We start from the raw sequence: 21,601 nt of genomic DNA, 5'->3' as shown, positions 1-21,601 counted from the left end.
TACTTTAGTGTAGCCCCCCCCTCTCCCTGTGAAGATGGTGTGATCAAATCACATAATAAACACAAAATCCAACATCAACACAAAATAAATATGAAACTAAGGTAAAAAAAATGCCTTATTTACGTCAAACAAAAAAGGCCAAACTGATCTGCGAGAGAAGTGAATTTTCTATTAATGAGCTTTTCACAAAATTAAGGGTTCTTAGGAGCCAGAAAGAGTTGTTGAAAAATGTGTACTTTTACATGCTCATAAATATGCCTGTTCATATTTTAGTATAGCCCCCTCCCTCTCCCTATGAAGATGGTCTGATGAAAACACATAATCAACACAAAATCCAAAATTAACACAAAATAAATATGACACTAAGGTAAAAATAATGCCTTATTTTCGTCAAAAAAAAAAACTTTCCCAAATCATGGTTTTTCCAAGAGATAAGTCCTTAAGACCAATAATAATGACAGGGAGAACCACGAGCGAGAAGAAACACGCCATCTTATCTGTAGAATCATGATCCAGATGAACAAGGTTATAGATGAATAAGAAGGAACAAGTAAGCATCATTAAATCGACCATGCAACCGTAAGCTTGTAAGAGAGACAGTGAGAATTGGAATTCTGACTGCAAAATGTGAGTCTCCAAATTCTTGAGTCTTCAGCCTGCTACTTTGCTAATTTGAATCTTTGCTAATCTAAAATCTACCGGGTGCATTTTTTTTCGAGTTAGGCTATAATATTATTTGCTATAGTATTTTTTAATAGTAAAAGAGCCTCCCCCCGTAAATAATGCGTACCATTGTTAATTGCTGCCTCTTGATTTTAGATTTAAGCACATGCAGATTCGATCCAACGCCGAATCTCTGGCATTCCATGACGGTGCCGATATTGAACTGGACAAATGTGATTCGCGTCTTGAGCGACTTTTGAAGATTTCAGGTCGACTCATAAAGAGACAATATCTACTTAATTCCGCAATTAATTGTTTTGACTATATTGGAAGTATTTTGAGTTATCTGGTAATAGCTGTACCGATTTTTACTGGAGTTTATGATGATTTGGATGCCTCGTCTTTATCTGCTGTCATAAGTGAGGTATGATTAGTGTGTTTTAAACAATATTAAAGCGTAGTCAAGGAAGTGCTGGTAATTGTTACTATGCTTTTTTTTCTTCTAATCAATTCAGAACTCAGTTCAGGTTTCATCTATTCTACAAAAATTTGAAAAAAAAAAGAATCAACATAATGTTTATCCTGCAAGGCCGGAAGTGAAGAGAGGGAGAGAGAGAGAGAGAGAGAGAGAGAGAGAGAGAGAGAGAGAGAGAGAGAGAGAGAGAGAGAGAGGGGGGGGGGTACAAATGGTAGTTCTTTTGGAATTTTGAAAACTAACGTGGATTTGGGAAATGTTCGAGAGCGGAGAGTTTTTCTTTTAATTTTGAGTTTTGCCATGTGGAATGGTTATATTTGTCTAAATTAAAGCTAACACTTTTTTTTAGGATAAATTGTCGGGAAAGTTAAGTAATAATGTTGTTTCGTTGCTAGGTTTTGCTAATGGCAGTTTCTTTAAAGCAGTGCTGCAACTGTCCCCGGTTTTAGTTTCGTATTAGTCGTATAAGAAAAAATTGAGTAATATGAAGTCTGGCCCCGGTATTACCTTTAATGAAAATCAACGATGTGGATTACGCATTAACGTTTGAGTATTTGCAAATGTTAATTCACTGGAAGGTTTTAAGGAGATTAAGAGGAGAGAGCAAGCCCTGCTTGAAAGTAATGCCAAGATTTAGTTTTGGTTTATGTCAACGGAAAAGTAGAATCGTATAAAAAACTGTCTACTTTGAAATGTTCTTGAATGTAGACTAACTTTAATTCCCAGTTGAGGCTCCTCCCTTATTTCAGTCAAGTTTAAATTTTTTTTGTAAGGCTTGCAAAGTTAAAGAAAACACCTGTCTAGGTCGCTGAGACTTGTATTTCAGCTAATTTGTTCCTAAAATCGTATCTTCCCATTAAGATATTTATTAGTGACTGCCTCTTTGTGCTAATATTATTATAGAGAATTATTTTTATATTGTTATTAAATTTTTTTTATTATTATTATTACACTTTATTTTACGTTTGTACCATATTATACTTTTATGATACTTGGTTATACCTTATAATGTATTTTGATATATTTCTTATTATAATTTATTATCTACTTGATTATATTTATTATTGTACTTTTAGAATGCCTTTGTCTGCATATATCTGATCAGTACCTTCAGCTCTCTGGTAGACTTGTCAAATCAGTTTGCTGGTATGGCTGGTGTTACTCATCGTATTGCTGAACTGCTTGAAATCCTGGATAAAGATTCCGGAACTAAAAAGTTTGTTCTTTTCTTATCATTAATTTATTCATGTTCTTCATGGATAAATTTGTTGTATTACTTTTGTTTACTTACTTATTTTTCTTTGTTTAATTTTCTTTTTAAAAAAGGCTCCTTAGTTTTCAATTCCAATACTCCAGCTCAATATTAGTTTTACTTGCCCGTAGTCTCTTTAACAATGAAGCTTAATAGGTTACACAAAAACGTATACAATTTAAAAGCAATATACAGTCATTCAATCTATCAACTTACTGCCAAAATATTCCAAAAACACAATTCATACCTCCGCAAAAGGCATCTAGTCATCAAAGTATTTCTTTAAATTATTTTGAAGGTGCCAAACGAGTGACATGAGATAGCGATTTTGTTCAATGTAGTTGAGAGGTCCGGAAATTATGTATTTGAGAATGACACCCCACTACAGCCCTCAGGGCAAGGGTTGTAAGTGATGCCCTGGGGGCATATAAGATTTTTATAGAAAGCGCCGTAGAAAATTCAAAAAGGGTTCATTCGATTGGAAATTGAAACGGCTAATGCCCTTTTTAATAGTCGGAAGTTATTGGAGGGCAACTAACCCTCCTCCTACGCCCATCCTTTCCCAAAACATATCCAATCAAAATTTTGAGATAGCCATTTTCTCCAACGTAGTTGAAAGGGCTAGACATTATGTCTTTGAGGATGACAACCCCACACAGCCCTTAGGGCGAAGGTTGTAAGTTATGCCTTGGGGGCATATAAAGTTTTTATAGAACGCGTTGTCGTGGAAACTTCAAGAAGGGCTCATTCGATTGAAAATTGAGAGGACTAGTGCCCATTTTAATAGTCGAAAGTGATTGAAGGGCAACTAACCCCTCTCTCATGCTCACCCTTTTCCCAAACACATCCAATCAAAATTTTGAGATAGCTATTTTGTTCAACGTAGTTGAGAGGTCTGGAAATTATGTGTTTGAGAATGACACCCCCTTAGAGCCCTCAGGGCAAGGGTTGTAAGTTATGCCCTGAGGGCATATGAGATTTTTATAGAAAGTGTCGTAGAAACTACATTCAAAATTTTGAAATAGCTATTTTCTCCAACGTAGTTGAAAGGTCTGGAAATTATGTCTTGGAGGATGACAACCCCCACACAGCACTTCGGGCGAAGATTGTAAGTTATGTCCTGGGGTATAATAGGTTTTTGTAGAACGCGTTGTCGTAGAAACTTCAAAAAGGGCTCATTTGATTGGAAATTGAGAGGACTAGTGTCTTTGTTATCAGTCGAAAGTGATCGGAGGGCAAATGCCTCCTTCCACCACGCCCATCATTTCGTAAAACACTTCCAATAAAAATTTTGAGATGGCCATTTTGTTCAACGTAGTTGAAAGCTCCGGAAATTATATCTTCGAGGATGACAACCCCCCTAGCCCTCGGGGCAAGGGTCGTAAGTTATGCCCTGGGGGTACATATTGTTTTTTGGAGTTTGGAGGGGGATCATTGGATTGTTAATCAGAAGCACTAGTGCCCTTTTTAAGAGTCAAAGTGATTGGAAGGCAGCTGCCCCCCCCCCCACACACACGTCGTATTGTTCCAAAATGCATCTAATAGAAATTTTGCGATAGCCATTCTATTCAAAATAGTCTAAATATCATATTAAAAGGATTTTGGGGTTGAAATAAACCCCCAGAGCCCAGGGGCAAGGGTTGTAAGTTATGCCCCGGAGGCATTTGTGGTTTTTATGGAAGAGATGATTGTATAAACTTTAGAGGAGACTCATTTAGTCTAAAATCGGAAGTTCTAGTTCCCTTTTAAGATTCAAAAGTGACGGAGGACAGTAAGCCCCCCCCCCTCCCCAACTAGCCCTCTTCACCAAACGAATCTGATTAAAATTATGGGATAGCAATTTTGCTCAAAATAGTTCAAAGAACATATAACAATGCCTCTATGGTTGACACAACCCCCAAGTGCCCTTGGGATAAAGTCATGTTTTGGGGGGCATATAAGGTTTTTTATGGAATGGGTGGCCGTATAAACTTCAGATGAGGCTCATTTGATTTGAAATTGGAAGTTATAGTGCCTTTTAAAGACGTCCAATCAAAATTTGGAGATGGCAAATTTGGAGATAGTTCATTATAGTCGAAGGATCCGGATATTATGTCTTTGAGGTAGACAATCCCTCCGCCACAGCTCCCTGGGCAGGGTTTTAAGTTATTCCCTGGGGGCATATAAGGTTCTTATAAAAAGATTGGTCGTATATACTTCAGACGGGACTCATTGGATTGGTAATCAGAATTTCGAGTACCCTTTTAAGAGTCAAAATGATCTGAGGGCAGCTATCCCCCCTCAACACATCGTGTTTTCCCTAAATACATCGAATAAAAATTTTGAGACAGTCATTTATTCACAATAGTCCAAAGATCATATAACATGGCTTTTGGGGTTGATACAAACCACCAGAGCCTGGGGGCGAGGGTTATAAGTCATGCTACGGGGTATTTAAGGTTTTTATGGAAGGGATGGTTGTTTAACTTTAGAAGAGGCTCATTTGGTTGAAAATTGGAACTTCTAGTTCTTAAGTTTTTAAGCGTTCAAAGTGATTGAGGGCATTTCTCTCCCCCCTCCCCCTATGACAACCCCTCCTGTCACCAAACGTATCTGATAGAAATTATGAGATACAATTTTGTTCAAAATAGTCCAAAAAACATATAATAATGCCTCTAGGATTAACACAACCCCCCGGCGCCCTGGGGATAGTGTTGTAAGCAACACCATGAGGGCATATAAAGTTTTTATGGAATGGCCGGTCGGATAAACTTTAGACGGGGCTCATTTTATTTGAAATTGGAAGTCATAATGCCCTGTTTAAGAGTCAAAGTGATTTGAGAGCAACCAGCCCCTCCCCCCCTCCCTCCACCCTCATCATTTCCCTTAAGCCCTCCAAAATTTGGAGATAACAACTTTGTTCACCGTAGTTGAAGGGTCCGGAAATCTTGTTGGTGAGGAAGACCAACCCCCCCCCCACCTTCCCCCTACAGCTCTCAGGGCAAGGATTGTAAGTTATGCCCTTGGGGCATGTAAGATTCTTTTAGAGAGGGTGGTCGTATATGCTTTGGAGGGACTTTTTGGACCAGTAATCAGAAGTTCTAATGCCCTTTTTAAGAGTCAAATTGATCAGAGTGCAGCTAACCAGAGCCTACCGGCGAGGGTTGTAAGTTATGCCCCCGGGACATTTAAGGTTCTTATGGAAAGGATGATTATAAACTTTAAAGGTGGCTCATTTGGTCGAAATTTTAAGTTCTATTCCCCTTTTAAGAGTCAATACTGACGGTGGTCAACTCCCCCCCCCCCCCGACTACTCCTCTTTTCTCCAAATGTGTCTGATTGAAATTGTGCGATGGTAATTTTGTTCAAAATAGTCCAAAGAACATATAGCAATGCCTCCAAAGTTGGAACAAACCCCCAGAACCCTGGGACAAGGGCTTTAAGTCATGCCCTGGGGGTACAAAAGGTTCTTATGGAATCGGTGGTCGTATTAAATTCAGATGGATCTTACTTGATTTTAAATTGGAAGTTATAGTGCCGTTTTTAAGAGACATAGTGATTTGACAGACTCCCCCCCACGCTTATCATTTTTCATAACAAACATTCAAACAAATTTTTGAGACATCAATTTTTTTCAGCATTGTTTAAAAGATCAGTAATTATGTGTTTGGGGATGTCAGGTCTCAGGGCAAGGGCTGCAAGCTATGCAATTTTTTCGTTATTTACATGTATTGTATGTTATTGAGAAGAGGTATGCATGTTTGACTTCTACTTTCCCAAAATACGAAGGGCACTGAGATGAGTCTTTCAGGGAATTTTGAGGGGAGTTTTGAACTACATCATAACATGTTATGTATATATGGATTGTCTAAAGGGTGTCCCTCAGGAATGACTGAGTATATTAATTTGGAATTTTCTGAAAATGATAAGGGAGATGATCAATTGACAAAAAGAGTTGACCAAAATTTCACGCTACTACTACTACAACTACTGCTGCCTACTACTGCTATCACTAAAACTAATACCTTTGTAGCTTGTACTACTAAGGATGAGGATATCATATGCCTTGGTCTTAGACCAGGGCACTTTGTATCGAAGGAGTTGTCGTAGAAACTTCGAAAAGGCTAATTAAACTGGAAATTGGAGTGGCTTGTGCCCTTTTTGATAGTCGAAAGTGATTGAAAGGCAACCAACACCTTTTCCACGCCCACCATTTCTCCAAACATATCCAATCAAAATTTTTAGATACCGTAGCCATTTTTTTCAGCGTAATTGATTTCCAGATAGAAATTATGTTTTCAGGAGGACACTCCCCCACAGCCCTCAGGGTAAGAGCTGTAAGTTATGCCCTGGGGACATATAAGGTTTTTATAGAAAGTTTTGTCGTAGAAACTTCAAAAAATGCTCGTTGCCCTTTCAAAGGGCTAGTGCCCTTTTTAATAGTTGAAAGTGATTGGAGGGCAAGTAACCCCCTTCTCCCGTCCACCATTTCCCCAAACACCTCCAATCAAAATTTTGAGATAGCCATTTTGTTCAACGTAGTTGAAAGTTCTTGAAATTAGGTCTTTCAGGATGACAACCCCCTCCCCCTTACACGCAGCCGTCGGGGCAAGGGTTGTAAGTTATGCCCTGGGGCGTATAAGGTTTTTTTTATAGAAAGCGCTGTCGTAGAAACGTCAAAAAGGGCTCTCTTGATTGGAAATTGAAACGGCTAGTGCTCTTTTTAATAGTCAAAAGTGATTGGAGGGCAACTAACACCCCTTCCACGGGTTTTAAGTTCTGCCTTGGGGGCATATAAGTTTGTTTTTTTTATAGAAAGCGTTGTCGTAGAAACTTCAAAAAGGAATCATTCGATAGGAAATTGAAACGGCTAGTGCCCTTTTTAATAGTTGAAAGTGATTGGATGGTAAGTAACCCCCCTCTTACGCTCACCATTTCCCCAAACACATCTAATCAATTTTGAGATAGTTATTTTGTGCAAAGTAACTGAAGGGTCCGGACATTATGTCTTTGAGGATGACAACCCCTTCACAGCCCTCAGGTCATGTGTTGTAAGTCTTAGGAACTTCGAAAAGGGCTCATTCGTTTGAAAATAGAAAGGGCTAATGCCCTTTTTAATAGTCGAAAATGATTAGAGGGCCACTAGTCACCTCCCACGCCCACCATCCCATTTGCCCATTATGTTTAAAAACTAAATTTTGCCTTAAGATTAAATCAAATTTGCACTTTACTGAAAAAAATACAAATGAATGTGCATTGTCAGTTTAATATACATACACTGATATTTAGTAATCAAAATATTAATTTTATTTGATTTATTAAAGTTATAAAAGTAAAAAAAATTAAATTTTTTCAGTAAAGTGCAAATTTTAACTAAATCAAAACATGCTACGTGTATACAGAATGCTGATACGGGCGTATCAGTAATATTTTTGGAACGGCTTATCATACCAAGAGGAAACTTCGGGGGTATCATGAGTGGGATGTTCAGTTGACCAAAAGGGAAAATGTACCTGTTACTACTCATATTAATACTGCTGCTACTATTGTTACTATTAGTAATTATACACTATTACTGCTACTACTGTTCCTAATACTACCACTACTACTATGATACTAGTACAGTTAAGGCTACACGTATGCAGGTGAAAATTTGATAGAATATTGAGGGGGAAATTGAATTAAATAAAGACACTATGTGTATGTAGATTCTCAAAAGGATGTATCTCGAGAATTGATTTGGGTATTAAGTTGAATCTTTCGGAGAATATTTAAAGGAGAAGATGAATTGACAAATAGGTAATATATGCTTGAAACTAATACCAATCCTACTTTTTCGTATGCTACTACTGTTACTAAACTACTCCAACTACTACTTCAATATTGCAACTTGTAAAGCTTAGAGCATTAAGGTGAAAAGGGGATGAAAAGAGTGTCAAAAGCGCACATCAACAATATTTTTGGAACGGCTTACCATGTCAAGGTAAAACTTCCAGGGCATCACAAAAGCGATGTTCGCCTGATCAAAAGGAAATATGCACATGCTACTACCGCAAATAATTCTGCTGCCACTACTACTGCTAATACAACGCTAACACTGTAACTACTTTTCATACCACTGAAACTACTGTGATAATAGTACTATTAAGGCTATGTCTATGAAAATAAAATTTGAGAGAATATTGATGATAAATTCGAACCAAGAAAAGAGACTATTTGTATTTAGATTGTCGAAAGAACGCATCTTGATAATTGATTTTTGCATTAAGTTGGAACTCTCAGAGAACGCTTAAAGGGGATGATCAATTGACAAAAAGGTAATATTTGCGCACTACTACTGCTACTGCAAAGTTTACTAGTTCTACTACTACTACTACTGCTACTACTGTTCTTTTTTTCTTTTGTTGATTATTTACTCCGCTACCTTTCCTTTGTTCTGTAGTGGGCATAAATAAAATAATAATGATAATTACTATTGCTCTAATTACTATTTTTATCGCAATTACAGTATACGACTGTACAGCTTAAAAAAGAAGAAATCGACAATGTCATAGCAATGGCTAATCGTATGAAGTTGAGTAGTTATACTACTGCTGTGGCTACTATAACGATTATGCACAAGGGTATAAAGGTAAAATTTTCAGGGGATATTTCTGAAAATTTCTGTTGTACGAATGACAACCTGCCATCCTTACGGAGGTGGTCAAAAGGGCATATCAGCAATATCTTAGGAACAGTTTCTTATGTGAAACTAAAACTTACAACGCTTGATGTGGGGGATATTGAACTAACCAAATAATAATATTTGCATCATAATGCTGCTGCTTCTACTCCTACAACTACTACTGCTGCTGCTATCATTATTATTACTACTACTACTACTGCTACTAAAGCTAAGACTACTACTGTTAACTCTACTACTACTGCTACTACTATAACTACTGGTACTACAAATACTACTAATAAATCTAAGGGTATTAAGGCGAAATTTTTGGGCAATATTGTAACTGTTTCGAAATAAATCGAAACACTTTGCTCACATAGGTTGTCAAGAGGACATATCAGCAGTGCTTCAGGACCGGTTGATGGTCTTAATTTAAAAATTTCATCGTGTATTGAAGGAGATGTTGAAAAACAAGTGCCATGTGCATACTACTACTAATGCTCCTACTGCCACTACAACTATTGCTACTGCACAAGCTAAGGGTATTAAGGTACAGCTTTCATGGAATATTTAGGTGGATGCTGAACTAAATCGAAACGAACTATGATTATGTAGATTATCAATAGGGTGACAAAGCAGTATCACAATAACGGCTTAAATTATTAAGATAGACCTTTCAGGGTAAGTTGTGATATATTTTGATCTAGCCAGAAGACACTATTTGTATGTGTATACTTTTGATACTACTTCTACGGTTACTGTGACTACTGACACTTAAGGGCATTAAGTTGAAACGTTTAAGGGGAGTTTCAATTAAAAGAAAAAACTATATGCATGCAAGTATTAAAAGGGCATATAAGCAATATCATAGGCAGTGCTGCTCTATCATAGCAAGGAATGTCATAGATATTTTAAAAAAGCTAATTTGGTTTGAAATTCAAAAGCTTTGATACCCTTTTTAAGAGGCAAAAGTGATTGGAGGGCAATCAGCCCTCCTCTTTAGCTCATAACTTTCCCAACACTTCCGATCAAAATTTAAGATAGCTATTTTGTTCAACATAGCGATACATTTGATACATTTACAACGGTCTTGTAAATGTATCTCTAGGGCTATTGTGTAGGTCAACCCCCCACAGTTATGCAATTTGCCATATAGTGTTTAAAAACTAAATATTGCATTAAGATTAAATCGAAATATACTGTGTTAATGCTAATTGCCAATTAGGGATCTCAGCACTATCCGAAGAGCGACTGACGGTATTATGTTAAAACTTTTGGAGCTACTTCTATTACTACTTCTGCTCTTAAAATCGAAAGAGTGTAAGTTTATCCTAGCTGTCAAAGATCATATATAGATTTTTTTTTAGAATGGTATCAAGTTTTCTATTTCAGGTCAACTAGAGGAGGTATAAAACTAAACTAAACACTGCTGTTTTTTGTCCTCATTTGGAAAAGGGTGTATGTTGTTCAAAATTGTTGAAAAAATTTCTCCAGCATACAAATAGCCGGCCAAGCTATAAATTCTTAAAGAAAAACCGAAAAGACTTAAACTATTATTTTCTTTTTCCCTGAAAAGACTATGTCATTATAAGACGAACAGAAAATAATTTAAAACTTTTTCCACTAAATAAATTTTTTCAACGAAAAGTAAAGAACTCCATTAAACCAAAAATGAGCAAAAATAAAGTAAAATAATCTACCAAGCGTAAAACAGCCACAAATCAGCATCGATAAATAAATGAAACCCAACGAACAGAAATTACAATAAATAACCGAGTCAAACTCAAAACGAGCAGAAATTAACATGAGTAGGGATCAAAACCCCTATGCCGTCCCAAGGCCAGAACATAATTTCCACTTTACTGAAAAAATACAAATAAATTGGGCATTGTCACTTTACTATACATATGCTGATATTTATTCCTTAAAATGTGAATAATATTTGATTTTCTAAAGTTATAAAAGTGAAAACATTTAAAATTTATTTGCTATTTTAGTATATTCTGCGATTTTGTCAGGGTTTTAACATATTTTGTTGAATAGCTTATTATTGAGTTTCGAGTGAATCTCTTATTCTATATCTGTTTAAATGGTTTTCAAGGACTGATTCTACAGAAAGTATTGAGAGTACCTCAGATGGTGATCAGCCTCTTTGTGGTGACAAGTCATCTACGCTGTCTAATCCTAGGTACGTTTTTTGGTTTATTTAAGCATCTAAAAACTCAAGTTTATCAAATAAGACCAGTGCCACTTCTTTTGATTTTTTTTTACTTTTATTGAATAATTTCAACTATATTTATTTTAACATAAATTTTATTTTATAGTTTTTTCAATTACCAATGACATCAAAATCCAATCCTTGGTCTTTTCATACCTTGAAACCGCTTCGATTTTATTAGATTTTTCTTTTTATGATCTCGAAAGTTTGCTTTATGATCACTGTTGTCACGTTTATCTGTAAAAATGAATTAGCCCAATTAATTAGTTGAATTTGATATTGATATTTATTTATTTATTAATACCAAGATACGGTAAGCTTTAACAAGCTTGTCGCATGCTTATATATATATATATATATATATATATATATATATATATATATATATATATATATATATATATATATATATATATATATATATATTTAACTTTAACAAAAATTTACATAAAAAAATCAATATGATTAACCCGAAACTAAAATTTGAGAACGCTTCATTTGTAAATTTCAACCACTGACAAGATATTGATTTCCGAGGCAACTACGTTTTCAAAGGGAAGCTACACCTTCTTCAGCTGTGACGGTTTTTTGGCTCATTTTTGGCTAACTTTTGCCGATGTTTTTTTTTTCAAAACCGTGTAACCGAATATGGAGGTTTTCTTATTTTTCTAACTTTTTAAAACATACATAGTTCAGGGCTGCCACCGAGGTCACTATTTCCCTAAAAGTCACCATGTTTAAAAAGGTCCCTAAAAAATAACTATTTTGTTGAAAAGTTCCTAAAAGTCACTTTTTTGAAGAGGAACCTTGAAAAGCATATCCGGCCCATGAACTGCGTTCCCCTCATAGTGTGTAGTGGTTGGCCATGTGCGAGATTATTTATTTTATTCTTGGCGCTTGGACTTTTTTTTCATTCCCTTTTCAATTAATGCTTAAACGTGCGAAAATTTGTAATAAAATGGTTTTGTCAGATACACATCTGACACTCATGTAGACATATCTACACATATATAGTGTAACAAAAACATGATTTGTGTTTCACTTGATCATTTCACAGTTGCAACCATACTATTCCTTGTCTTAAGAATGTCCAGGACACAGTTTTGGCTGTTTCAATGGCATGCTAACGAAGGCCATGGTAATATCCACTTGGTAGCACCGTTAGATATTAATGTAAATACTTTCTAAGACCACACTTGGTATACATGACATATGAAGCTAAGAGGGGAAAGGAAATAATAAATGATAAAAAAAAACAAAAAAGGGTGAGAAAACGAGGATTTTGTCAGCCAGTAGTAAAATATGAAGACGAAAAACCAGCAAATATTTCGACTAGGACCTCCGCCAAGTCTTCCTCAGTGCTAAAAAAAAAAAAAAAAAAAAAAAAAAAACAACAAGAATCTAACCTTTTAGAGTTCACTCCATAAGATGCGAACAAACACTGAATGAAAGACCAAAGCCGATACCAATGAAAAAAGGATTTTACTAAAGAGATAGTGCAAGGATTTTTTGCCTAGCAATACTTTTTGGTCTTCTGCCATTTCGATTTTCATTAGATATGTTAATAGGTTCTCTGAAATTTGATTGAGTGCAAATATCAAAAGAGTCTTTTGGTATTAAACTGTTATAAATTGGGCTTAATGAAATGTCTCCGGTGTCCCTATTTATAGCCAAATTCGTGTTTATATATTTTTTTATCTCAATTACCTCTTTGAAAGATTGCGGTAGGCCATTTAAAGTAGATATTAAAGTTGCCTCCTCAAAAAGAGCAAAATGTGTAGGATTTTCGAAAATATGCAAGGCCAATGTGGAATCAAAGTTATCTTTTTTACTGTCAAATCTCTGGATCGCGCTTTTTTGAATTCATTGCACATTCATATGTCCCTAAGGTTGTTATTAGAGCTTATAAATACGAAATATCCCACTTGCCGACAGGAATCTGTGGGCATCACTAATCACTACAGGGTCGTCTTTATCTTCTCCTGAGTTAGGAAAATTTTAACATTTTGGTTCACTTTTGAAAGAAACAGAGAGATTGTGTTTTTTTTTTATTTTTCCAAGTTTATCACTAAGTTTTGAAATGTATGGTAGAAAGTTTTTTTGTCAATTGCTGGAAGGATTGAATCAAGGGGGACGGGCTCTCTATTTTCTTGTTCATGTGAGTCCCGTGTTCATGTGGGAAATTTTACGTTGGTAGGACCCATCAACAACTTGGTAAACGTTTGCATTAACACAAAACTTCAATATAAACACGGATTTGGCTATAAATAGGGACACCGGAGACATTTCATTAAGCCCAATTTATAACAATTTAATACTAAAAGACTCTTTTGATATTTGCATCCAATCAAATTTAAGAGAACCTATTAACATATCTAAAGAAAACCGAAATGGCAAAAGAGCAAAAAGTATTGCTAGGCAAAACATCCTTGCAAAATCTCTTCGGTAAAATCCTTTTTTTCATTGTTTTCGGCTTTGGTCTTTCATTCAGTGTTTGTTCAGATCTTATTCAGTGAACTCTAAAAGGTTAGATTCTTGTTGGCTTTTTTTTTCTTTTGTTTTTTTTTTTTTAGCACCGAGGACGACTTGGCGGAGGTCCTGGTCGAAATATTTGCTGGTTTTTCGTCTTCATATTTTACTATTGGCTGACAAAATCCTCGTCTTCTCACCCTTTTTTGGTTTTATTTATCATTTATTATTTCCTTTCCTCTCTTAGCTTCATAAGATATTAATGTTGTTTTTTTTTGCATATTTTAATTTTATTCAGTGTTGAAGGTTCTTGCAATGGGGAAGTGTAAGTTCAACTCCACTTGGTTAAAAAAAGTCGACGACTCGGGACGATGCGCGGGTGACTGGTGCGCATCCACAAAGAGTTATGAAGAGGCTTTTTGTAAAGTTTGTTGCAAGACTTTCAGTTGTGTTAAATGTTGACAAGCGATACTACGACATTTCCAAGGAGCAAAGCACGTAGAAAATGTGAGAGCTTCGCTGAATCCCTTGCAGCTAATTCTTCAGCCAAGGTCTGCTGCCTGTGAACATTCGACTCTTGCTTCCGGAAAGGATCACCAAGTTGAACTGCAAATGATTGAAAAGAGAGATGCGTCGCTAAAGGCAGAACTGATTGGGGCTCTAAAGAATGTGGTATCAGATATGTCAGTAGCTTCGTACGATGGTCTCGGTGATGTTTTAGGAGCAATGTTTGGAGGTTCTGCTGCTAAATACTTCAGTCTTGGGCGAACCAAGCTCGGTTATATAATAACAGAAGCATTGTATCTCTATTTTAGAAAAAGGCTCCTTGAAGACATTGGCTCTTCCTTTTTCACATTGCTATGTGATGAAACAACAAACGCCGAAGGTGTGAAAGAACTGAACGTCATGATACGATATTGGTCTGAGTTGGCAGAAAAAGTTTTCTGTTGTCATTTGGGGAGTTTCTTTGTTGGAAGAGCCACAGCAGAAGATTTGCTAGCACATTTGCAACAGTCCTTGGCTAATGCCGATTTACCTTCTGCTAATCTTCTGATGTTGGGCAGCGACAGTCCAAATGTCAACAAGAAAGTGTGGCGACTTTTTAATGAAGAGGTTAAGTTGCTACGTACTGACAGAGGCCTCATTGATGTTGGCACCTGTAATATTCATATGATTCACAATGCTTTTTTGAAAAGCTTAGAAGTTCACGGACAGGCTGTTTCTGACCTTGTAATTCGTGTGTACTACTTTTTTCACGGGTGGTCCCTAAGTGCAGAGGAATACACGAAGATACAACGTTCCCTTGGGCTTCCGGTTCATCGTTTTGTGAAAAATGTTGCCTCCCGGTTGCTTACTCTTGGAGAAGCAGCGAGGAGGCTCCTCGAGCTGTGGGATGGACTTACTGAGTTCTTTTTGAAGTACATTCCGTCAAAAAAGAAACAGTTAATGAAGTCCAGTGGATATACTGAAATCGTTTCGTTGCTAAAATCTGCTGCAACAAAAGCTCTGGTTTTGTTCGTCGTCTCACTGGCTGACCTGTTTGCTGGCTTCACTGGAATATTCCAGCGGGAGGATCCTCTGGTCCGTGTTCTATAAAACCTGCATGGGTATGAAGATGCTAAATGCAAGGCTAGTGATTTGTGATGGTATGAAGAGATACGGGAACCGACCTGAATGTTTGCCAATTACGCGAGAGCTGCTTGATCTTGACCGGACTTCAAGTCAGAGTTACAAAGCCCATCTTCAAAATGAGCGTAGGAAAAAAGACGAAATGGAAGCGCGTCGAAATGAGGGAGAAGAGAAACTTGCCAAGCAGAAAGAAAACAAGCAGCTGATAGCAAGCAAAAAGAAGAAGATTGAAGCATTGGAAGAAAATCTCAAAGACATAAAATCGAATCACACTGAACAAAGAAAAGTTACTGATAAGCTGATCGAGGAAGCTAATGAAAAACTAAAAAAGGCGATAAAAGCAAAAGACCTCGTGGAAATTGGGATTGCCCAGGCAATGGTTGAAGCAGCAACGAAATGGCTAAGTGAAGAAAAAGAAACTGCCAAGAAAAACGAGTGCTTACAGCAGAAAGTGTCGAAAAGGCAGGCAAGCTTGATTTCGTCGCTCCTCCCCAAGAAAAAGAAGTGATTTAAAGGCAGTGATTTCTAAAGTCAGTACTGTGCAATTTTCAGCTTTTGTTTTGTGTTTTCTCTCCTTTTTTTCATTGTATTCTTTTATATGAATAAATTAAATGTATCTGAGGAAAAAAAGCTAATGATGATCATCTAGACCTGAATTCAGTGTCTAGTTTTCTGAAGCTAACTTGTAACGGTGCCAAAGCTGGCGATCTTGACCAGTCATTGTTATTTGTGGGTCCCTAAATATGGTCACTTTTTTTTACTTTTGGTTACTATTTGGTCACTTTTTTTACTTCAAATGTACTTAAAGTTACTATTTTTATGGTCAAGACTTGGTGGCAGCCCTGATATTTGTTTAAATTTCCACTTAGCTACTTTAAAAAGTCGGGTTTTGTTTTCACTGTTCTTGGTACTTTCAGAGTTTAATGAGACAACTCACATGCTAAGACGTTCCTGAATGGGGTGAAAATGGATTTTTGTGTTTTTCTTTCTTTGGACCTCTTTTTTTCTAAACTGAAAAGTCTTTGTCTTGATAAGCCTATAAATTCTTCTTTATCTGTTTAAATTTTGCAAGGCTCATGATCAGCTCATCGGATGAGGCAAGAATCGAGCTGTCGAACGTATCTTTCTCAGTTCCAAATGGCAAGGAAATGCTTGTAGAAGGTAAGCTTTAATTACAATTTTGTGTTTGTATTATTAGAAAGCAACCTTAAAATTTTGTAAAAAAAACTAATAAAATCAATAACCAATAAAAAAATTGATAAAAAAGGATTAAGGTAATTGAAAATTAAAAAAGGAATGAACTCATCTTTTGTGGTTTGCATGTAACTCAACCGTGTTTAACTTAACCTCGTGCAACTCAACCCACATACCTGAATCTTCGTTCGACTCAACCTCCATCCCCACGCAACTTTACCCCCGCTTAACACAACTCCCTTTCAGTTTAACCTTATTTCTCTGAACACGTCTGAATCTTATTTCTTAAAGTCAGATGTATCGTTTTAATATTTTTGCAAGGTTTAAGTTTTAAATTGTCGAAGACGGTAAATTTGTCGAAGTTCCTATAAATTGGCTAGCTGAATGAACAGCTAGGGAACGCTTTTATCGGGTGAAGAAAATAAAATTCTAATTCCGAGAACCTCGGATCCTATCCATTTTAACGCCCCTGCAATGTTCCAGTTACTTGCTTGCTTTTCAAGCTTTTCAGGCTCGTAATTCCAGAAAAGTAAAGTCAAAGTACAGTTGGGGCTTGAACAAAATGCAACAAAAATGATTTCAATACCATTCGATAGAAAAAAAATTATCTTATTAACATATTCAAAATTGGAATCGATACTCCCAGGCAAAATGAGCAAAATTTGCCCTTAAAGTACGGAGAAGGGGCCAAAAACTAAAAAGTTCATTTCGTGATAATACATAGGAAGGGATGTCTTCTGTGGGGTTAGTTAATCTGGGGTCGTAGAAAACGCAAATGAAGGTAAAATGGGTGAATCACCAGTATCACAGGTAAATTTTTGCCTTAAAATTTGAATTCTCCCTTAGAGTTTGAAATGAGAGGGGTTAAGTCCGAAATCAGCGAAATGTCCTATTTTAGTGAGCAGCAAGGAGTCCTTTTTAGGGTTATCTTGATCGTAGATAACGAGAAAGGAAAAGAAAAAGACATCACCTGAAAAACAGCCGCAATTGCAGTATCACGGAATAGAAATTACTTGCGTCTTCTATAGAATCGGCTATCTTTTGCTGAAATCCTAATTGGAGAAAAGTTTTTTTTAGGAATGAATCGTCAGAACTAAGGTGTAGAAGACATCTTAATCGAATACCCTGCTCAAGAGAAAAAAAAATCCAAAACTTCAAGATAAATAAAGTATGTCTCATTTAATAATTTAGCAAAATTCATTAATGTAAAGATTAGTGAATGAACTAGACAACTTTGATTCAAATTATTTTCACTTTGTCAAATATAAAAAGAAAAAACTTTTAAAAATAATTGGAATTAAATGCAATGTCATCGTCTTCAGGTTCCATTTATGTGCTTGATATCCGGTGAGCCAGTTGGGTGTCATGAGGGTTATTTGTGATTTTTTTCTGAAAACACAATCCTTTACTGACTTGTCGACCATACCATCAAGAATCACTGTTTCCACTTTCAGAGTATCTTCCGTGTTTGATTCTAAGGAAGCCATTATTCCATTCACTATATATCTCAGTCCTTCACAACCTTTGAATAAATTTGACTTTTCTATGACAAGCAATGTGTCTTCGTGGTCCATTTTTTCCTTTGAGAGCCCTATCTCCTTGGGTTGTTCGCTAGTCGAGTATTTCTTTCCTGTAACTTCCTGCATGAAATAGTTTACTTCAATGGAAGCAGGACGCAACAAAACCCAAAGATTTTACTGAAATTCTGTCATTCTGTCTCCACCAGTAAGGCGTCCGGATGTCTTAAGACTCTTCATAAATTCTTGTTCTATAATCAGGTCAGCTGACAGCCCAGCCCACTACCTTTCTGCGCTTTATCGTATGAAGGCCATCGTCACAAAAAGACATGTAAATTTTCTGGCGACAAACGGATAACTTGTCCATTTTTTTAAGGTAGATTCTTTCAGTCTTTATTCTCGTTATGGCCAGTTGCTGCGAGACAGGGAAGCATGCTTTTTACAACGTGCAGACGTTCTTCCCACAGACCGGATTCTCTGCCCTTAGGAATCGCTGAATTATGCCAACCATATCGTGGTACTACATCCAAAGCTTTATTGTTCTGTTTCCATCGACTGAAAATTTTCCTTCTGCTTGTCAAATGCAGCTTCATGATCTTTTAGTACTTGATCTTTACAGACATCTTCCGAGCTTAATTACCGTCGACGAGTCCTAAGCTTGCAATGGATTTATTGTTCTATGCTCCGTAAACTTCAAGAGGTAGATTTAGAGTGCCCAAGCTTGATCATATTTCCTGATTAAATAAAAACAAACTCAAGGTTTTTTAACTGAAAGTAAGGAGCGAAGTTAAAATTTCAAACGAACAGAAATTATTCCGTATATGAAAGGGGCTGTCCCCTCCTCAACGCCTCGCTCTTTACGCTAAAGTTTTTATTGTTTAAAAAAATTGAGTTGTGAGAAATTCAAACTTTAGCGTAACGAGCGAGGTGTTGAGGAGGGGACAGCCCCTTTCATATACGGAATAATTTCTGTTCGTTTTGAGTTTTAACTTCGCTCCTTAATTTCAGTTAAAAAAAAACTTGTTTTTTTATTTAATTTTTGAACGTTTTTGAATTAATGCAGGTTTTGATTTTGGCTCACCGTACATGAATAGTTAAAACAAAATTTGCATATTAATTTTACTTTTATTTGGTTAAATGGCTTTCTCGAAACTTGTTTAATTTTATTTACGAACGTTTTTATTTGTAAAAAATATACGTAACTTACGAATTAACTTACGTAACGAACTTTTATATTCATATATTTTTAATACGTATATTAGGGGGTTCGCCTCCTAGTGAATACCTTGCTCTTTACGCTAAAGTTTAAATTTTGTTCCAATTCTTTAGAAATGACCCCTTAGTCACAAAGGCCGTTAATTAGAATAAATAGCTCTTATGAAAGTACTAAAAAATCTTTGGCTTAAAGAGCGAGGTATTGACAAGGGGAGTAGTGATGATCCTATTGATTGAAAACAAGATGGTATAAAGCGACTAATCCCTTTATATTATAGACCTATAAAGTGATCATACACGTTTTGGAACTGGGGACGATATTGTATAATGCAATCAGACTGGTTTGGACAATATATGCTTTAGCAAGTTCATTCATCCATCATCATAACATGTTTTTTTCTTTCCTGGTTCAATATTCAAAATTAAACTTCCGTATATTACATGTTCAAAGGATGGTCTTATTCTAGAAATACTGGTTTACAGCTGGAGGGCTTATATTCGTTTTTTCAGACTAGTTTGTTAGGAATGCGTCGGTGCTAATTAAAGAATCGGATGCTACACTCAGAATTGATTGATTGGCATATGGCTTTATATCATTTTATGTAAAAGCTATGTATTTGCAAAAAAGGATAAGGCATTCGCGAATTGGACTGTATGAACGATATTAATTTTTGGTTGAATAATAGGGATGTGAATGATCCTAATTAGTGATCGGATCGTATGAAGGTGGAAAAAAAGGGTTAAACTGATTAGCAGTTAAGGTAACCCCGAAGCGCTTGTTAACTCAGGCAATTTGTTATAAATTTGAAAGAACCTCAATCTATGATAATGGTTAACGATGATAGAATGACATTGTGACTTGACCTAGCTTTACTTCTTCGATGTGTTCTGTATAATACACAAGTGTCGTTTGAACAGTGTTGTCAATTTAAAATAGGGTCTAATGCTATAGTATACTAAAAAGTTGATACTAAGAGAGATGTAGATGGCAAGAAAAGAATTTTAATAAATAAATTCAGAACAATCCATAGAAATCCTTACAAATCAAGTAGTGAGGCATATAAGAGTATGAACCGTCAAGGATCATGAGCACCAATGACCCTAGCCATCAGGGACCTCAGCCCCCAAAGGTCCCCTGTCCCCAAACTCCAAGGGGCCCCTCCCCTCCAAAATTTTTGGCCCCCTCCCCCCATTTTTTTGAATTTTTTTGTTTTTTTTAAATTTTTTTATTATTTTTTTTAACATGTTATATTTTTTCAAGTTTTTTTTACATATCTTAGAATGACATGTAACATACTTAAAACATAAAAAAAATCACATTTAATATTTTCCAAATTCAAAATGAGAATGATATAGAAATGTTAGTCGTGAATTTACTATTAGAAAAATATTGTTTGTAGTAGCACTTTTTTTTATTTTATTGGATTAAATTTTTTTTGGACTCCGAAATTATTCAACTTTTTTTACGTATCTTAAAATGACATGAAATATGCTTATGGTTTTAACAATTGTACTCTATGCTTGCTCAGAGACACGATGCGGCTTTCACACTTGTACTCTATGTCCGGTTATCGACACTACCTAGTTTATTGGATGTATTAAATCAGTATTTTTACACAGTGGAACAACAAACAAAACTCATATCTCTAAGAAGTGAAGATGAAGCATTTTAAGAAAGTATGTTCACATGATAGTGTTATTCTAGACCTGAGTGCTGAGAAAAAGAATTGTTTAAATTATGAAATAATTGTAAGTGACAACACTATCTAAAATTCATCCTTGCATTTTCAAGAAAGTGAGAAATTGAATTTCTTTTAAGTACAAAAAAAATTCAACTCTTATGATGGTGGATATGCGAGATTGAGATCTCCGGAGATTATTGCACTCAAAGAGAATGCCAACATAAAAAGAATATTTGATGAAGAGGGGTATCTTCTTGCTAGTGCTTGTGGTAACATGTTACCCAGTGTTAAAGCATATCGTCAGCTTTCGGGTATTAGCATTCAAATGAAAGCAAAGACGAAAAGAAAGGCCTTTCATACAGTCAATGAACCAAATAATACCAAAGACGAAAAGCATATTAACCCTGTCGATGACACACCTGTAAAAATTGTGTATGACTAAAAATGGAATAATGATTATTCTACTGATTACGAAGTAAGAGAAGACAATAGCTATAGTATTAAGAGAGAATATGGTGAACTATTTTATGGAACATATTCAAAATGTCCATAGTTGATCATTGATATTAATAATGTATAATAATGTATCTACCATATATTTATACTAATATCATATATGTCATTATTTCATTAAAAATATGTTA

The 21,601-nt window shown here is 35.9% G+C and overlaps 1 protein-coding gene across 1 annotated transcript in view; it reads left to right on the top strand.

The window, feature by feature from the left end:
• Positions 1-21,601, top strand: part of LOC148954771 (lysosomal cobalamin transporter ABCD4-like) — a gene marked incomplete at its 5' end in the record, with an annotated part of 122,888 nt that overhangs the window by 55,081 nt on the left and 46,206 nt on the right. Inside the window, 4 exons of the mRNA XM_089086740.1 lie at positions 820-1,087; positions 2,215-2,354; positions 11,135-11,221; positions 16,422-16,510. Of these exons, the coding sequence (XP_088942866.1) occupies positions 820-1,087; positions 2,215-2,354; positions 11,135-11,221; positions 16,422-16,510 (584 nt within the window). The remainder of the gene's footprint in view (positions 1-819; positions 1,088-2,214; positions 2,355-11,134; positions 11,222-16,421; positions 16,511-21,601) is intronic.

This window comes from Artemia sp. Qi Xiang Cuo, chromosome 3 (genome assembly GCF_049724085.1).
Source record: "Artemia sp. Qi Xiang Cuo chromosome 3, ASM4972408v1, whole genome shotgun sequence".
NCBI lineage: Eukaryota > Metazoa > Arthropoda > Branchiopoda > Anostraca > Artemiidae > Artemia > Artemia sp. Qi Xiang Cuo.
Note: the sequence above shows the minus strand (reverse complement) of the source record. Positions and strands in the feature narration are given on the sequence as shown.